Genomic DNA, 17,424 nt, shown 5'->3' with positions numbered 1-17,424 from the left:
CTCTCTCCTTCTAGTCCCCGTCAGTACTCTAGCTGCAGCATTTTGAATTAACTGAAGGCTTTTTAGGGAACTTTTAGGACAACCTGATAATAATGAATTACAATAGTCCAGCCTAGAGGAAATAAATGCATGAATTAGTTTTTCAGCATCACTCTGAGACAAGACCTTTCTGATTTTAGAGATATTGCGTAAATGCAAAAAAGCAGTCCTACATATTTGTTTAATATGCGCTTTGAATGACATATCCTGATCAAAAATGACTCCAAGATTTCTCACAGTATTACTAGAGGTCAGGGTAATGCCATCCACAGTAAGGATCTGGTTAGACACCATGTTTCTAAGATTTGTGGGGCCAAGTACAATAACTTCAGTTTTATCTGAGTTTAAAAGCAGGAAATTAGAGGTCATCCATGTCTTTATGTCTGTAAGACAATCCTGCAGTTTAGCTAATTGGTGTGTGTCCTCTGGCTTCATGGATAGATAAAGCTGGGTATCATCTGCGTAACAATGAAAATTTAAGCAATACCGTCTAATAATACTGCCTAAGGGAAGCATGTATAAAGTGAATAAAATTGGTCCTAGCACAGAACCTTGTGGAACTCCATAATTAACTTTAGTCTGTGAAGAAGATTCCCCATTTACATGAACAAATTGTAATCTATTAGACAAATATGATTCAGACCACCGCAGCGCAGTGCCTTTAATACCTATGGCATGCTCTAATCTCTGTAATAAAATTTTATGGTCAACAGTATCAAAAGCAGCACTGAGGTCTAACAGAACAAGCACAGAGATGAGTCCACTGTCCGAGGCCATAAGAAGATCATTTGTAACACTATGATTCTGGTACTATTAGATTTTAGTGCTGTGTTTGATACCGTGGCTCATCATATTCTACTTGATAGGCTGGAGAATCATTTTGGGATTACTGAGAGTGCCCCTGCATGGTGGCCATCATTCCTGACCAGTCGGTCTCACTGTGCTTTGTACAATAACACTACCTTTAACCTTAGTGACATGAAATATGGGGTTCCACAGGGGTCTGTCTTAGGCCCCCTGCTTTTCTCCCTTTATATAGCACCCCTTGGGCACATATTGCAGTGTTTTGGGGTTACCTTTCACTGCTATGCTGATGATACTCAGTTGTACATGCCGATAACTGCTGGTAATCTCATCCACATAAAATCCTTAGAAGACTGCCTTGCATCAGTGAGAAGCTGGATGTCAAACAACTTCCTACTTTTCAACTCTGATAAGATTGAAATGATGGTTCTTGGTGCAGTGAGACATCGGCATCAATTTGACCAGCTAACGCTTTGCCTAGGCGCATTTGTCATACATCACACTGACAAAGTGAGGAACCTTGGGGTAATTTTTGATCCTACTTTGTCCTTTGACCTCCACATTAGAGATATTACAAGGACTGCTTTCTTCCACCTGCAAAATATAGCGAAGATTCATCCCATCCTGTCTATGACTGATGCTGAGACCCTGATTCATGCATTTGTCTCTTCTAGATCGGACTACTGCAATGTTCTATTTTCTGGTTTACCGCAGTCCAGCATTGGGGGTCTCCATTTGGTTCAAAATGATGCTGCCAGACCTTTGACACGAAGCAGAAAGTTTGACCACATTACACCCATTTTGGCGTCTCTTCACTGGCTTCCTGTCCTTGTGAGATCAGATTTTAAGGTTCTGTTACTAGCCTATAAAATTGTTCACGGACTGGCACCTCCGTACCTAGCTGACCTAATTAAATCTATGTACTGGCCCAGGCTCTGCATTCTCAGGGTGCAGGACTACTTTGTGTCCCTAGGGTGAATAAAAAGTCTGCGGGTCACAGAGCTTTCTCTTATCGTGCCCCTGTTCTGTGGAATGATCTCCCCACATCAATAAAACAGTCAGATTCTGTAGAGACTTTCAAATGCAGACTTAAGACACACTTATTTTCCTTTCGTATGGCTAGCATACTGGCATAGTATGTTACTATGCTTTTTACTCTCTTAAATTCATTTTATTAGTAAACAGAGTGGGCCGTGGCCTCAACTTTATCTAAAGTCTGGGTCTTTTACTCACAAATTATACAATATTTGTTGTCTTTCTGATGTCTGATTCTGTTTTTTTTCTCTCTGTTTGAGGTGCGGCTCCATCCAGAGATGAGTGTGGTGTCTATTCCTGAAATCCTCCTGTCCTGTACATGGCAACATTTCCTGTATATTCGTTTTGTAAATTGTGTCGGTAGCATGGCCCAAGCAGAGGATCACCCCTTTGAATCTGGTCTGCTTGAGGTTTCTTCCTCAGAGGGAGGTTTCCTTACCACTGTCCCCTGTGTTCTTGCTTTGGGGGTTGGTAAGGTTAGACCTTACTTGTGTGAAGCACCTTGAGGCAACTTTGTTGTGATTTGGTACTATATAAATGAAAATAAATTGAAAGTGAAATTTTCCCTGTCTAAAATATCAACATTGAGAGAGGTGCATTGTTTTTCCTTCAGATGCTGATCGGCAGCTGAGTCCTTTGTTGACCAGCTGTTTGTTTTCTCCGGGGTAGCACTCATTGGATTCCTTGCTGCACTGAACCACAGACACTGGACTGGATTTGTGGATCTGTGGTCTTTGGGTGAACCAGTTCCTGGTGTTGCTGGGTTTGAAAAGCACTGGAATGTTGTGTTTGTAATTCCAGCCACATGTGGAATTACAATGTTCTTCATCACCCAAAGTGTTGGTGTTCCTTCTTGGTTCCTGTTTCTGTTTTCACAAATGTCCACTTCGGATGTCCACAAACTGTAAGAGTCCCTCCAGTTGCTGATGTTCCTTTTCTTGGGCCTAGGCATTTGTTGGGATGTTTTCAACCTGGTGTTGCAGGGTTCTGGTAACTCCACGCTTGTGTTCCAGTGGGTGGTGGGAATCAAAAAGAAGGTTCTGGTCTGTGTTTGTGTGTTGGGTTTCCCTGGGCTCCCTCTGGACTCCAGTGTGCTGCTCCTAACCTCATTTATGTGAACATCAGAGTCCAGAAAAGACAAACTGTTGTTGTTAACACCCCCTCATGTAAACGTGCTGTGGTTACCCACTGAGTCGATGTGTTCAGTGGAAATTTGCACTTCCTGAGTTTTGATTTTGGCCCGTGTTTCCTCCAAATATCTGAACCAGTGGCTTGGTGTAGTTCCTCTGAAGGATCACAGGGCCTTGATTTCCACCTCTCACATGTAGGTACACAGCATCTCCAGGCTGGGCACCATGGGGGTAGTAAAGCCACATCACATCCATGTTTCTGTCTGTCGAACCTGTATCATATTGTAAACAGGTGGTCTTCAGACAGAGGTCCAGGGGTTGGCAAATCTGGTCTGGGTTGAGGTTGGTCCTGGTCCATCTGTTGTCTTACAGTTTCCATTGCCTTCACAGTTGGGATACATGGGTGATTCTTTAACTACGGGCACTATTGGCCTTGTAAATGTAATTTCCACCACACCATTGCCTTACAATATAAAGCGCCTTGGGGCAACTGTTTGTTGTGATTTGGCGCTGTATGTGAAAAGGTGGTCACATCACAGGACACCACCGTTACATCCAGGTTCATACTTAGGCCTTGAATCTTGGGCCCTAAATCCACAGAGTTATGGATTTTGTGTGTGTGTGTGTGTGTGTGTGTGTGTGTGTGTGTGTGTGTGTGTGTGTGTGTGTGTGTGTGTGTGTGTGTGTGTGTGTGTGTGTGTGTGTGTGTGTGTGTGTGTGTGTGTGTGTGTGTGTGTGTGTGTGTGTGTGTGTGTGTGTGAGAGAGAGAGAGCTCAACAAATATAATGAACAGAAATATAAAACCTGATCCTTATGTGACAGCAAATAAAATCCCTGTCGACAAACTGTATTGTGTAATTGTTTTAAAAAGTCTAAATGGTTCAGAGTTACCCATATCAGAGATGATGTAGTCTTCAAAGAGTCCAGCCATGAGTTTGTTGGAGGATTTCTGGAACACAGCCACCACAGTCTCGTTCAAAGGATCCCTGTTCTTGTCCAGCCAGCCTGTGATGTTGTAGGGGACCTGCAGTAACGTCCAAACATCAACAGGACTTCAAAACTAACAAGACCAACATCAAAACAGGACTGTTTGTTTTTCATCAGAAAACAGTTTTCAGGATTTTTATCTCTGCTGTAGCATCTGATTAATTAACATTTAGTAACCCTCAGGGCAACACAGCTGAGGAACTCTCTGAGAAGTAAAAGTCACCAGAGAAAGTGTTGGATCACAGAAGATCTGGATGTATAGGAGGACTTGGCTGGAACACTGGGACACTTTGAAGCAGGAGAGACTAAAAACAAGGGCTTCACCTGGTAGATATCACCGGAAGTCACAGGATTATGTCACCAACCCCCTACACACACATTTTTCCCAGTGAATTCTGGCATTTCTAGGGACATGTTGCAGTTCCTACACTATTCAATGCTTATGGGTGATTCTTTAACTACGGGCACTATTGGCCTTGTAAATGTAATTTCCACCACACCATTGTCTTACAATATAAAGCGCCTTGGGGCAACTGTTGTGATTTGGCGCTATATACATGTGCTCTGATGTCACTGTTTATCTCCTTAGAAACTACCCAAGCAATCTTTCATACAAACTGTTTAGGGACATTACAGTGCTGTGGTGGAAATTACGGCAATAGTGTGGGACAACTACATTTTGTTTAAAAAAAAAAATCACAACAGTTGTATGACATTGAATACCCCAGTTATGTTTTGATTATTTTACTGATATTTTATTCAGATATATTTTAAACATTAGAAAAAACATTTCTTTACCATTCATTTTTATCATTGAAGATCAAAAGTCTGGGTGTGGGACAAGCACAAAACGGCAATATTTGCATATAATGATGCTGAAAAAAGGTGAAAAAGTCATCATAGACTACTAGAACAAATTTCTTAACACACTTTCATTGTAAAGATAACTATAAAAGTGTGAAATTTCCCCTTTTTTCTGTTTTTCATACAATATGATCAAAGGACATAAGTGCCCGTAGTCTAAGAATCACCCTTACATGGAATGGGTGTTGTGTTGGGTCAGGTCATGGAAACCTGCAACGTTGCTGCTTCTGTTGGTCAGGAAAGTTTTACTGACCTTGCCTTCACAGATGAACCTGTGATGTTTGCGGAATCAGTGGATACCCTGATTGCAACACTTAAGAAGCTGAAGAGGAATCAGAGCATGTAGGTTTGTGATGGTCTTGGATCCAGGCTAAGATGCAGCCTTTTAATGACTTCCTGTTGTCAGCCATCAGAAATATCTATATGTAGTGAAAGTGTTGAACTATATCTTTGCAAGAGAACAACAATCCAAGTCTACAGATTCCTGGTACTTCCTGTCTTACTGTCTGGTTGTCAGACTTAGTCCTCACCTTAGGACACCTTAGGTAACCAATGGCCTAAGGTATCCTAAGGTTAGGGTTAGGATTAGGGCTGGATGCCTTTAGTACCAGGTCTCTGTGGAGGATCCTGGGGTCTCACTGGAATGACTTTGTGTCAAATGAATGGTTATTTGATGACCCTCAGATGAGGAAGATCACTGACACTGTCAGGGAACATCAGCAACCACATTTAGTCCATGTGGTTTCTCTGAACATGATCCAGGACACAGGCGCCTCAGTGTTTAGGACCCCAGAGGCTGCAGAAGGTCAAAGACTCGCCCGTGTTTCCCTGGCTGCAGTAGATAGATGGATATGTTGGAGAGGTGGGGATGGACAGGTTCTCTGGCTGGGTGGTTGCCATGCAGGACCCAAGGCAGGGTGCACCAGTCACATCTCACCTGACCTGTCTTTTGATGTTGCATTGAGCTGATGCTTCATGTTTCTGTTCATTTCTTTTCTTGTACAGTTTGGTGGAAGCAACACAAGTCAAATAAACTTTGCTTTGATTCCCCACAGTCCCACGTATTCTCTGGGATTTTGAAGTTTAATGGTTCATCCTGTGCAGGTATTAAAAAGTCAAGGTGGAAAGTAAACATTCATTGTGTGTTAGTACTTTAGTCTACATTTAGCAGTAGCAGTTACAACAGCAAAGTGATTCTCACCACTCCGGCGTAGTGAACCAGCTCAAAATGAGCCTCATATTTGCGTTTCTTGTCAAGCCGCGGCCGCTGGAAGTTGGGCGACTTTCCAAAATGGTTGTCGTAGAGTTTGGATTTAAAGCTCTGGTCCGTGGCCTTTGGGAACATACACTCTTCCTCCATGATGGACAGAATGCCCATCGGCTGCACACACAGAATGGTGGCATGAGTTAAATCACAGTCCACAGTCCTGCCATCAAACAACAGACCAAATAACAGACCATTGGAATGAAAGTTGGCTTGATATTTGTTGGAAGATCTCTCTGTCCACATGTTGTCAGTACCAGTGCTGCCCCCTACAGTTTGAGAAGATGGGAGCCACAGCTGTTCTATATCCTGTAAATTATCTGCAGCCAGTTTGGTTATTGCTCATTCTGTGAACTGAAACACGGCACTGCAGACCACGTTACCCCAGTACTTTATTCCTTAGATGGCCACTGACTTCAGAGCACAGCTGTTTGTTCATAGAGGATTAAATTCTGGGATGTTTTAGCAGTTCATTGCTGCTCGACCCCAGGAATCACTGCAGAGGAATCCTACAGTCAGAACAATTAATCCAACCCTACGGTCAGAACAGTAAGTCTAACCCTACGGTCAGAACAGCAAGTCTAACCATATGGTCAGAAGAGTTAGCCTAACCCTACGGTCAGATCAGTTAGCATAACCCTATGGTCAGAACAGTTACTCAGCCTTGATGGTCAGGAGCAGATAGACACAAATGCAAGACTCAGATGAACAGATCTGTGGTTCAAAAAAGTTTGGTGAATAATCAAGGAGAGGTCGGTACTCGTGAAGGCACTCCAAAACAAGCAGCAGTACAAAAAACAGCAGGCAGAGGCAAAGTTGGGTAAACAGGTAGGTGATCAAAAATGCAACAAGGCAAACATGGCTAGGAAAACACACGAACAGAGCTGGAAGGAAGGCACAAGGCACATCGATCTGGTGAGGGACTAGTGCAACTAGTGAACCTTAAATACCCCCACGTGATGAGCTGCAGATTAGAAACAGTGTGCGTGGAAAGCACCAGAACAAGGGTGTGGCCAGACAGAGTGAAACGCCCACCACCATGCAGCAAGAGACAGACAAGAACGATATGGACAGAAAATCCAAGAAGGAAAAAAATCCAGCAAGATAACTAACATACAACAAAACCAATAAAGCTAGATAACTAAACAAAGCAGAACAGACTAAACATAAAGCAAAAATCCAAACCCTGACAGTGCTCCCCCAAGGGCCAACCCCCGTCGGCCCAGGGGAACCAGGATGAGCTGCATGGAAGTGTCGGTTAGGGATGGGTCCAAAACAAAGTGGAATGGAATTCACGACCGCTCCTCGGGGCATAACCCTCCCAGTCCACCAGATATTGTACACCACGACCCCGCCAGTGAGAGTCCAGGAAATGCCGCACAGTAAAGACCGGCCTACCATTCACAAACTGGGCGTATGACAGGGCACAACGGGTGCTTTACACATCAATGACTCACATTCACCCCGATGTGAGGATGCTGCCATGAAAGGCGCCCACTGCACACTGGGAGGAACTAGGCAATTAAGGACCGTGCCCAAGGGCCCTTAGTGATTTTCCGGTCAGGCTGGGATTTGAACCAAGGATCCTCTGGTCTCAAGCCCAAAACTTTAACCACTAGACCATCACCTCCCCAATGAACCTAGGAGCTAGATTCCTCAGCATTCCAGGTAATGGCAGGTGGGGCGTGGAGAGCCACACCTTCTGTCCAATCACATAAGTGCCAGAGAATGTTTCAGGTTAGCTGCAGCTTTGCAGATGATGGAGGAACGAAGCAGAGCCCTTCTAGCCCACTCCCAGGTTTGTCGGCACCGGCTGATGAGACAGAGAGCTGTGGGAACAGAAGAATGGGAGACAGCAGATGAGAACAGGGAAGGTTGGTGGCCATATACCATGTGAAATGGAGAGAACCCTGTTGAAGAGGTAGGTAAGCTGTTATGAGCAAGTTCTATCCACAATAGCTGAGAAGACCAGGAAGCGGGTTGCAGCAAAGACAGGATCTGGAGACCTTTTTCCAGCTCCTGGTTTAAACGATCAGTTTAACTGTTAGCTTGAGGATGATAGCCGGAAGTGAAAATGGAGGTGACCCCAAGCAAGTGGCAAAACTCCCTCCAAAAATTAGAAACAAACTGAGGTTCGCGATCAGACACTATTGTGGAAAACTGACAGCCTGAAAACATGTGACAACATAACCTCCACCATTTTTTTGGTGGAGGGAAGCTTAGGCAGATCAGCAAAATGCACAATTTTTGATAGCCTATCTACGACAGTCAAAATTACCATGTTGCCCTTTGAAGGTGGCAGACTGGCTATAAAGTCAATCGAAATATGTGACCATGGACGCGTGGGAACAGGTAACGGGTGAAGAAGGAGCCCGATTAGCAGACTTGTGCGTGGCACAGGTTTGACAAGCGTTAACGTATTCTGAGACATCTTGAGACAAACGTGGCCACCAAAATCTTTGCTGAAGAATGTAGATTTTCTTGATTCCCGGGTGACACGTGAAATGACTGCCATGCCCCCATTTAATGACGTCCCCCCTCAGAGGGGCAGACACAAACAATCTTCCCCGAGAACAACTTGGAGGACTTGGCTCGCTACCCAAAGTGGATCTAACTCGGGACACAAGCTCCCAGGTGATAGCTGACACGAAGCAGGATCTGCGGGCGTGTCCACTGGATTTCCCTGCCACGACAATGCATCCATGATGCCATTCTGTGAACCGGGTCAGTATGACACGACTAAAGAATTGCCCACCTAGCTTGCCTGGCATTTAGTTGCTTAACGGTTTGCAGATACACTAAATTCTCATGATCTGTATACACCAGGAACAGCATTTGTGCCCCTTCTAGCCAGTGGTGCCACTCCTCCAAGGCCACCTTAATGGCCAGCAGTTAGCAGTCACCGATGCCATAAATTCATTTGGCTGCGGTAAGTTTTCTGGACAGGAATGCACATAGAGGCAGCCCCTTATCTGAAGGATTCATCTAAGACAAGATAGCACTGACTTCCACATTAGACACATCATCTTCAACCACAAACTGCCAGACCGGGTCAGGGAGGAGCAACACGGGGGCTGTGGTAAAGCAATGCTTAAGGATCTCGAAGGCTTCATCACACTCTGGTGTCCATTTGAATGGACACCAGAGTGTGATGAAGCGATGATGTAACCTCATGTAGCAAAGCTGTGATGGTACTGAAATAGCAAATGAGTTTGAGGTAGAAATTAGCAAACCCCAAGGTCCTCTGAACCTCCTTGTGATTGCCAGGGACTGCTCATTCACGAACGGCCACTACCTTGACAGGGTCCATCTGTATCTCGCCCTCGGCTAACACAAAGCCCAAAAATGACACGGTGGATTGATGAAACTCATATTTTTTGCCTTTAACATACAGGTCATTCTGTAGTAACATCTGTAAAACAGCAGGGTAAAAAAAAAGGGTAAAATAAAAGTAAAAAAATCTGAATATCATCTATGTATATGGAAACACACTTATTCAAGAATTCACGTAACACATCATTAACTAAATTCTGAAAAACGGCTGGCGCATTCATTAGACCAAATGGCTTGACAAAATATTCGTAATGCCTGGTGGGCATGTTGAAAACCATTTTCCACTCATATCCCTGCTTAATCCTGACTAAATAGTATATGTTGTGCAAGTTGAGCTTAGTGAATATTCTGACATCCTGAAGTAGCTCGAACGCTGTGGATATGAGCGGCAATGGATATTGTTTTTTAACTGTAATGTTGTTTAGATCCTGGTAGTCAATTCATGGACGGAGTGTCTTATCGTTCTTTTCCACAAAATGGCAGTGCATTCAAGTGCTGACTAGGGATGGGTATCAGGAACTGGTTCTTTTCGGGTATCGTTAAGAAATGATTCGATCCATCGACATCAACAGCCTTTTTGCTTAACGATTCCCTTATCGGTCCTTCAGAGTGGCTGTTGTTTTTGGGGGTGTTTATTAGGAAAATGATCATTTCTCTACATTGATTACAGACCCTGCAGCGCATCTGTAATCAACCATTTCAGCAGCGGGGTTTTGCTTTGAACCTTGAACCAGTGAAACAGGGCTTCAATCTGCTGCTTCATTGATTCTTTGTTTTATTTCACTTAATTTTTCCCCACTAAAGCCCTAAAGAGCATATGTCTGTGAGTAATATTTACCTTTTTTATGTCAAACCGACCTGTTATGGTCTTCTGAAACAGTTGATGGATGTATTTTATAACTTAAAAACTGGACCAATGCTAACGCATTAGCATGTCTATGGCGTTTTCAATGTTAAAGTTAGCATTAAGTTGTTCGCATCTCAACACATTTGTGTGCATTTGTTTTCTGTATAATAATTAATGGCTCAGCATTTGTTGTCGTAAAAGAGTCAGATGTATTACAAATTGTAATATTTTTTAATTTATTTTTATTTATATATTAATAATAATAATAGCAACAACAACAATAATAGTAATAATAACTAATAATGCTACAATACAATTTTAGAGAAAGAGAGAAAAAGAACCTGATGAAACAAAACACAACAGAAAAGATAAAACCAACAATGAACATAAATAAAAAATATAGAAATAAATAACTGTTTCCTGTGAACACCTACTTACACCTCCACTTCATCCCTGTTTTATTTAAGTTTAATGACCGTTTGTTTTGGTCAAACCATATTTTCAATTTGTTAATTTCTTCAGTGATTTCCTCCAGAACTATCTGCCAAGCTAGAAAACTGCAGCATCCTAGTAAGGGCAGAATACTACTGGAGTGAATTTGAATGAGGAAAGTTGGATTTTTTTCTCACCAAAATGGATGCTGCACTCACTGCACTTTATTATACAATTATAGACTTTTGATTTCGGTGTACCCGTGATTATGCGGACCTGGTCAAGATGGGGTTCAACAAGGCCTTAGCCGAGGTGAACCTCATCCTGACCAGGTCCGCATAATCACGAGTACACCGAAATCAAAAGTCTATAACTGTTTTATTATATGGTAAACAAGAAAATTGGGAGTTTGTCAAACATACTAAAACTGAAAAATCAATCTCAAGTTTCAACTCTTTATTATTACTGTCATACTGCACCAACAAGTCCAAAATACTTCATGAGCACAATCTCTAAAGCCCCTTTCACACCGGGCTGTCTCGAGCTTCCTGTGGTGTCATGACGACGCAGGAATGTCTGCGTCAGGTGCACGCTGCAGACAGACTGTGCACTCTGATTTATCTTCTAGTTTATATGTGTTCTTGAGCTGAGCTGCAGGTCTGCGCTCTGAGTTCTGCTATAGTTTATCTTTCCTACTTTGACCGCGAGATGCACGCGGCTACAATCATACGAACAGACCGAGTGCGGTGGGTTATCTGACCTAGTTCATGACCATCCACCGCGCGCACCACCAGAGGACGCAAAAGCTGAAACAGCTTAAGATAGAGAGTCCTGGCTAGAGAAGACAACAATAAATTAGCGTCTGAACCTGAGTCGACAAATGCTGATACCGAAAAAGATGAATGTTCGGATATTAATTTAGCAGGAATTGTATTCTGAGTTGATGACGGAGAAAGGGGAAGAGTTGGAGATGGAGCAGCTGGAAGCTGAAGAGTGTGTTGGAGGCATGGCAGATCAGCTAGCAGGATGACGAACTTTGTGATGAGGATGATCCCCCAGTCGACGGTCGGTCCAGATTGCCAGTGTGATGAACTGGTCGAGATCTTCTGGGAGTTCTACGGTGATGAGCTGATCCTGGATGTTTTTGGCTAACCCCTGGAAGAACATGTCGAGGAGTGCTGTTGGAGTCCACTCACTCTTCGCTGCCAAAATACATAAGTCTATAACGCAGTCTGCGATGCTGCGGCTGCCCTGCTTCAGCCTCATGAATGAGCGCGCAGCTTCCCACCCCGGGCAGGTATGCTAGAACTGCTGCTGCAGAGCCGTCGTGAAGGTGCTAAGGGACGTACAGAAAGCAGACTGAAAACTCCACTCTGCTATAGCCCACGCTGCTGCTCGACCGGTCAGGTGAGTTATCACGAATGCTAGCTTCGTCCTTTCGGACAGAAACGTTGATAACATGAGTTCAAAATGTAACACACTGGGTGATAAAGGGTCTGATGTCATCCGTTTCTCTGGAGAACTGATCAGGTCAAGACAGCTGGTTGCAAAACCCTGGAACAGGTACGGAAGCCAGCACACCCGCTGACGAACCGGAAGAGAAGTGCCGATAGCCGTAACCAGTCTGGCCTGATGATCCAACTTGGATAAAAGCTGCTGCATCTGAGTGCTTACTGAGGACATGAACGAGTCGTGGTGTTTACCCAGCTCATTAATTCTGGAGCTAAGCGTGGTCAGCTGATCCTCTTAAAGCACTAGCTGCCGACTGTGGTGGCGTACCACTCGCTGAAATGCATCTGAGTCTGCTGCATCCAGGGCTGGCCAGATTGATCTATCAGGCTCGATGGTCAGGAATGCTTGGATACAAATGCAAGACTCAGACAGACAGCTCTGTGGTTCAAAAAAGTTTAGTGAATAATCAAGCAGAGGTCGGTACACATGAAAGCAGTCCAAAACAGGCAGCAGTACAAAAAACATCAGGCAGAGTCAGGTAAACAAATTCAAATAAATTTAAATGTATTAATTTCTATTGCACCAATTCGCGATGAATCACCTCAAGGCACTTCACACAACACAAAAACAGAGAAAATTTAATTAAAAATTTTAAGAACACAATAAAAAATAAAACCATAAAAGAGCACAAGAATAAAAAAGCATCATAACACAATAAAACTAATGATAAAACAAGGAAAACAAATGGGTCTTTAAACTTGATTTAAAAGTCTCCACAGTATCCAACTGTTGTGCCAGGAGATCATTCCACAGAGCTGAAAACAGTAGGAGAAAGCTCTGTGACCGGCAGACTTTTTTTTTTCACCTTGGGAACACATCAAAGTGCTGCACCCTACGAATGCAGGGCCTGAGCCAGTACATAGGGCTTTACCAGGTCAGCCAGATAGGGAGGTGCAAGTCCATGAACAATGTTATAGGTCAATAACAGTACCTTAAAATCTGATCTTGCAGCGACAGGAAACCAGTGAGGGGATGCCAAAATAGGCGTAATATGGAAAAACTTTTTGCTTCGTGTCAAAAGCCTGGCAGCAGCATTTTGAGCCAGTTGAAGACCCCTAATGTTGGACTGCGGTAAACAAGAAAATAGAGCATTACAATAGCGTAATCTAGAAGAAACAATTGCATGTATCAAAGTCTCAGCATCAGCCATAGACAGGATGGGATGAATCTTTGCTATATTTGCAGGTGATGAGCTGCAGATTAGGAACAGTTATGCGTGGAAAGCACCAGAACAAGGGTGTGGCCAGACAGAGTGAAACGCCCACCACCAAACACCAATCGACAGACAAGAGAGATAGAGACAGAGAAACCCCAAGCAGGAAAAAGGCCAGCAAGATAACTAAACAAAGCAGAACAGACTAAACATAAAGCAAAAATCCAACCCCTGACAGTTAGCCTAACCCTACAGTTAGCCTTGTCCTATGGTCAGAATGGTTCATGTTTGAAACATCTCCACTATACATGGGTCATTTTGACCATGAACTGATGCTGATGGATGCTGAGTTCCACCATCTCTCTTTGGCATGTTTATCTGTTGTTATTGGTTTTTGTCTTTGATACTGTGGCCAAAGAACATGATCACCCCTGTAATTGTGGTCTGCTTGAGGTTTAGCCCAATCTAGAAGAAACAATTGCATGTATCAAAGTCTCAGCATCAGCCATAGACAGGATGGGATGAATCTTTGCTATATTTTACAAATGGAAGAAAGCAGTCCTCGCAAATGTCTCTAATGTGGAGGTCCAAAGACAACGTATAATCAAAAATTACCCAAAGATTCCTCACTTTGTTCATATGATGTATAACACACAAGCCTAGGCTAAGCGTTACTTGGTCAAATTGATGCCGATGCCTCACTGGACAATGAACCATCATTTCAGTCTTATCAGAGTTTAAAAGTAGGACATTACTAGACATTTGCTTCTCAATGATGCAAGGCAATCTTCTAAAGATTTGATGTGAATGAGATTACCAGCAGTTACCAGCATGTATAGTTGAGTGTCATCAGCATAGCAGTGAAAGGCAATCCCAAAACACTGCAGTATATCCCCAAGGGGTGCTACATAAAGGCAAAAAAGCAGGTCCCTAAGATCAGAGGTAGTGTTATTGTACAAAACACAGTAAGAACAACTGGTCAGGTATGACGTCAAACATGCAAGGGCAGCTCCAGTAATCCCAAAATGATTCTCCAGCCTGTTGAGTAGAATATGATGAACCACAGTATCAAACACAGCACTGAGATCCAACAGCACCAATACCGTAGTGGTGTCTGAGTCCATTGCTCGCAGAATGTCATTCACCATTTTAGAGAGAGCTGTCTCTGTGGAATGATATTTTCTAAATGTTTCTGTGAAGGCTCTCAGTTGTCCATGTGGTTTTCATAGTAGAGAATCTTCGACTGGACTGGGTTGCTTGACGCAAGGACATTTTGCTTCAAATTGCTCAGCTAAAATTCTTGCTCTGGTAGTCTGACTTCTTTCTTGACTCTTGTAGAGAAGAATAACAGAAGCTACAAAAGCTGGAGTATTAAACCTAACCAGACCCCTCCTACCGAGGGGCAGACTGCTATTGGCTAGTGACTAAACAATTGCTCTAATTAGCACCTATTGTGCTCTAGTTAGCACCCTCCTAATGACAGGGTAGCTGTCCCTCCTAACAATGGGACTGACACCTCTCCTGATGGCTGTCCTGATGACGTGAATGACTCAATACCATTAACAAAAGATTAAAACTGCTTAGACCTGAGTACCTCATTGTAAACAGGGGACAAAGCGTGTCTCAGACCCCCTCCCCAGTTAAGGCTTGGGTTTCAACTGTTTCACATACAATGCCTCCTTCACTCCTCTATCAATCCATTTCTTTTCTCTGGCTAAGATTTTAACTTCCTTGTCCTCAAACGTGTGGTTAGTGTCTTTAAGGTGGAGATGAACTGCAGACTGAGGTCCACCGGCGCCCTCTCTGCGTTGCTGGTATAGCCTTTTGTGCAATGGCTGCTTAGTCTCACCTATGTAGTGTTCGTTACAGTTTTCCTGACATCTGATAGAATACACTACATTGCTCTGTTTGTAACTAGGGATCATGTCCTTAGGGTGAACTAATTTCTGTCTCAAGGTGTTAACAGGTTTAAAGTAAACTAGGATTTTGTGCCGTCTGAAGATCCTCTGTAGTTTTTCCCCTACTCCTGCTAAATAAGGGAGAGACACTCCTCTTCTTCTTGTCTCCGTCTCCTGTCTGTCTGGTCTCTTTGTTCTTTGGGACCTCTGCAAGATGGTCCCTGGAGTGTACAATGGTCCCTGTAGTGTATTCTATTATATCATGTATTATATCTATCATGGGTTAAGGCATGCTGGGATATGTTTAACCTAATGTCGTCTATTTTCTTCTCAAATTAATCCAAGAAATCTTGTGCTGTAAAAGGAGAGCGACTTACAGGTGGTTGTACATGTATAAATGTTGTCACGGTGTCAAACAAGAACTTTGAGTTATGCTTGTTTTTGTTGCTCAGCTCAGAGTAATAGGTCCGCTTTGTAACCAGTACTGCATGCTTATAGTCTAAGATAGCTTGACGTGGAACACCTCTAATTTGGAGCTGCATCATTTCCGTTCCAAACCTCTAGCCTTCTGCCTGAGGTCATGCAAGTACCCATTAAATCAAGGCGACTGTGCTTTGGGGAAGGCATGGCCTTAATAGAGGGAGCCAAGCTTATCAACAGGCAGCAGATGATCAAAAACACACGATGATGCAAGCAAGACTAGGAAAACACATGAACAGAGCTGGAAGGATGGCACAAGGCGCATCAATCTGGCGAGGGACTTGAGGAACCAGTGAACCTTATATACCCCCAGGTGATGAGCTGCAGATTAGGAACAGTTATGCGTGGAAAGCACCAGAACAAGAGTGTGGCCAGACAGAGTGAAACGCCCACCACCAAACACCAATCGACAGACAAGAGAGATAGAGACAGAGAAACCCCAAGCAGGAAAAAGGCCAGCAAGATAACTAAACAAAGCAGAACATACGAAACATAAAGCAAAAATCCAACCCCTGACAGTTAGCCTAACCCTACAGTTAGCCTTGTCCTATGGTCAGAATGGTTCATGTTTGAAACATCTCCACTATACATGGGTCATTTTGACCATGAGAACTGATGCTGATGGATGCTGAGTTCCACCATCTCTCTTTGGCATGTTTATCTGTTGTTATTGGTTTTTGTCTTTGATACTGTGGCCAAAGAACATGATCACCCCTGTAATTGTGGTCTGCTTGAGGTTTCTTCCACACATGATGCCTGAGGGAGGTTTTCCTGCTGTACCACTGTTGTCTATGTACTTGGTCAGGGGGCTGGTTAGGTCAAACACACACACCCTTTGGGTGACTTTTGCCATTTGTTGCAAAATAAATACATTGAATTGAAATTACAATATGTAATATAACTGAATTCAAATATAATTTATATTTCAAAAATTTGTAGGAAACGTATGAACAATTATGAGAAAATGAAGGACTAGACAGTTTAAAAGGAGGCCCAAACCTTCTCAATGAGGTTGATGCAGGGCTGCAGGTCCAAGCCGAAGTCGATGAAGGTCCACTCGATTCCTTCAGCCTTGTACTCCTCCTGCTCCACGATGAACATGTGGTTGTTGAAGAACTGCTGTAACTTCTCATTGGTGAAGTTAATGCACAGCTGCTCAAAATTATTGAACTGCAGACAGACAGGGAGAGAGACAGACAGGGGGACAGAGAGAGAGAGGGGGGGGGGAGAGAAAGACAGAAACAGACAGGGAGAGAGACACACAGACAGGGAGAGAGAGAAAGACAGAGAGAGAGAGACAGGGAGGGGGAGAGAGAGAGAGACAGGGAGAGGGAGAGGGAGAGAGACAGGGAGAGGGAGACAGACAGGGAGATGGAGGGGGAGAGAGAGGGGGGGGAGAGAGAGAGGGGGAGAGACGGGGGGGGAGAGAGAGAGAGAAACAGACAGGGAGAGAGACACACAGACAGGGAGAGAGAGAAAGACAGAGAGAGAGAGACAGGGAGGGGGAGAGAGAGAGAGACAGGGAGAGGGAGAGGGAGAGAGACAGGGAGAGGGAGACAGACAGGGAGATGGAGGGGGAGAGAGAGGGGGGGGAGAGAGAGAGGGGGGAGAGACGGGGGGGGGAGAGAGAGAGAGAAACAGACAGG

General features: G+C 43.8%; 1 protein-coding gene across 1 annotated transcript in view; it reads right to left on the bottom strand.

Annotated features, from left to right (window-relative positions):
• Positions 1-17,424, bottom strand: part of LOC117511945 (myosin-7B-like) — a 239,631-nt gene that overhangs the window by 138,890 nt on the left and 83,317 nt on the right. The window contains exons 13-15 of the mRNA XM_034171880.1: positions 16,778-17,021; positions 6,061-6,240; positions 3,900-4,032 (exon numbers count right to left, since the gene is read on the bottom strand). Of these exons, the coding sequence (XP_034027771.1) occupies positions 3,900-4,032; positions 6,061-6,240; positions 16,778-17,021 (557 nt within the window). The remainder of the gene's footprint in view (positions 1-3,899; positions 4,033-6,060; positions 6,241-16,777; positions 17,022-17,424) is intronic.

Source organism: Thalassophryne amazonica, chromosome 6 (assembly GCF_902500255.1).
Source record: "Thalassophryne amazonica chromosome 6, fThaAma1.1, whole genome shotgun sequence".
NCBI lineage: Eukaryota > Metazoa > Chordata > Actinopteri > Batrachoidiformes > Batrachoididae > Thalassophryne > Thalassophryne amazonica.
This window is presented reverse-complemented; position numbering and strand designations above follow the sequence as displayed.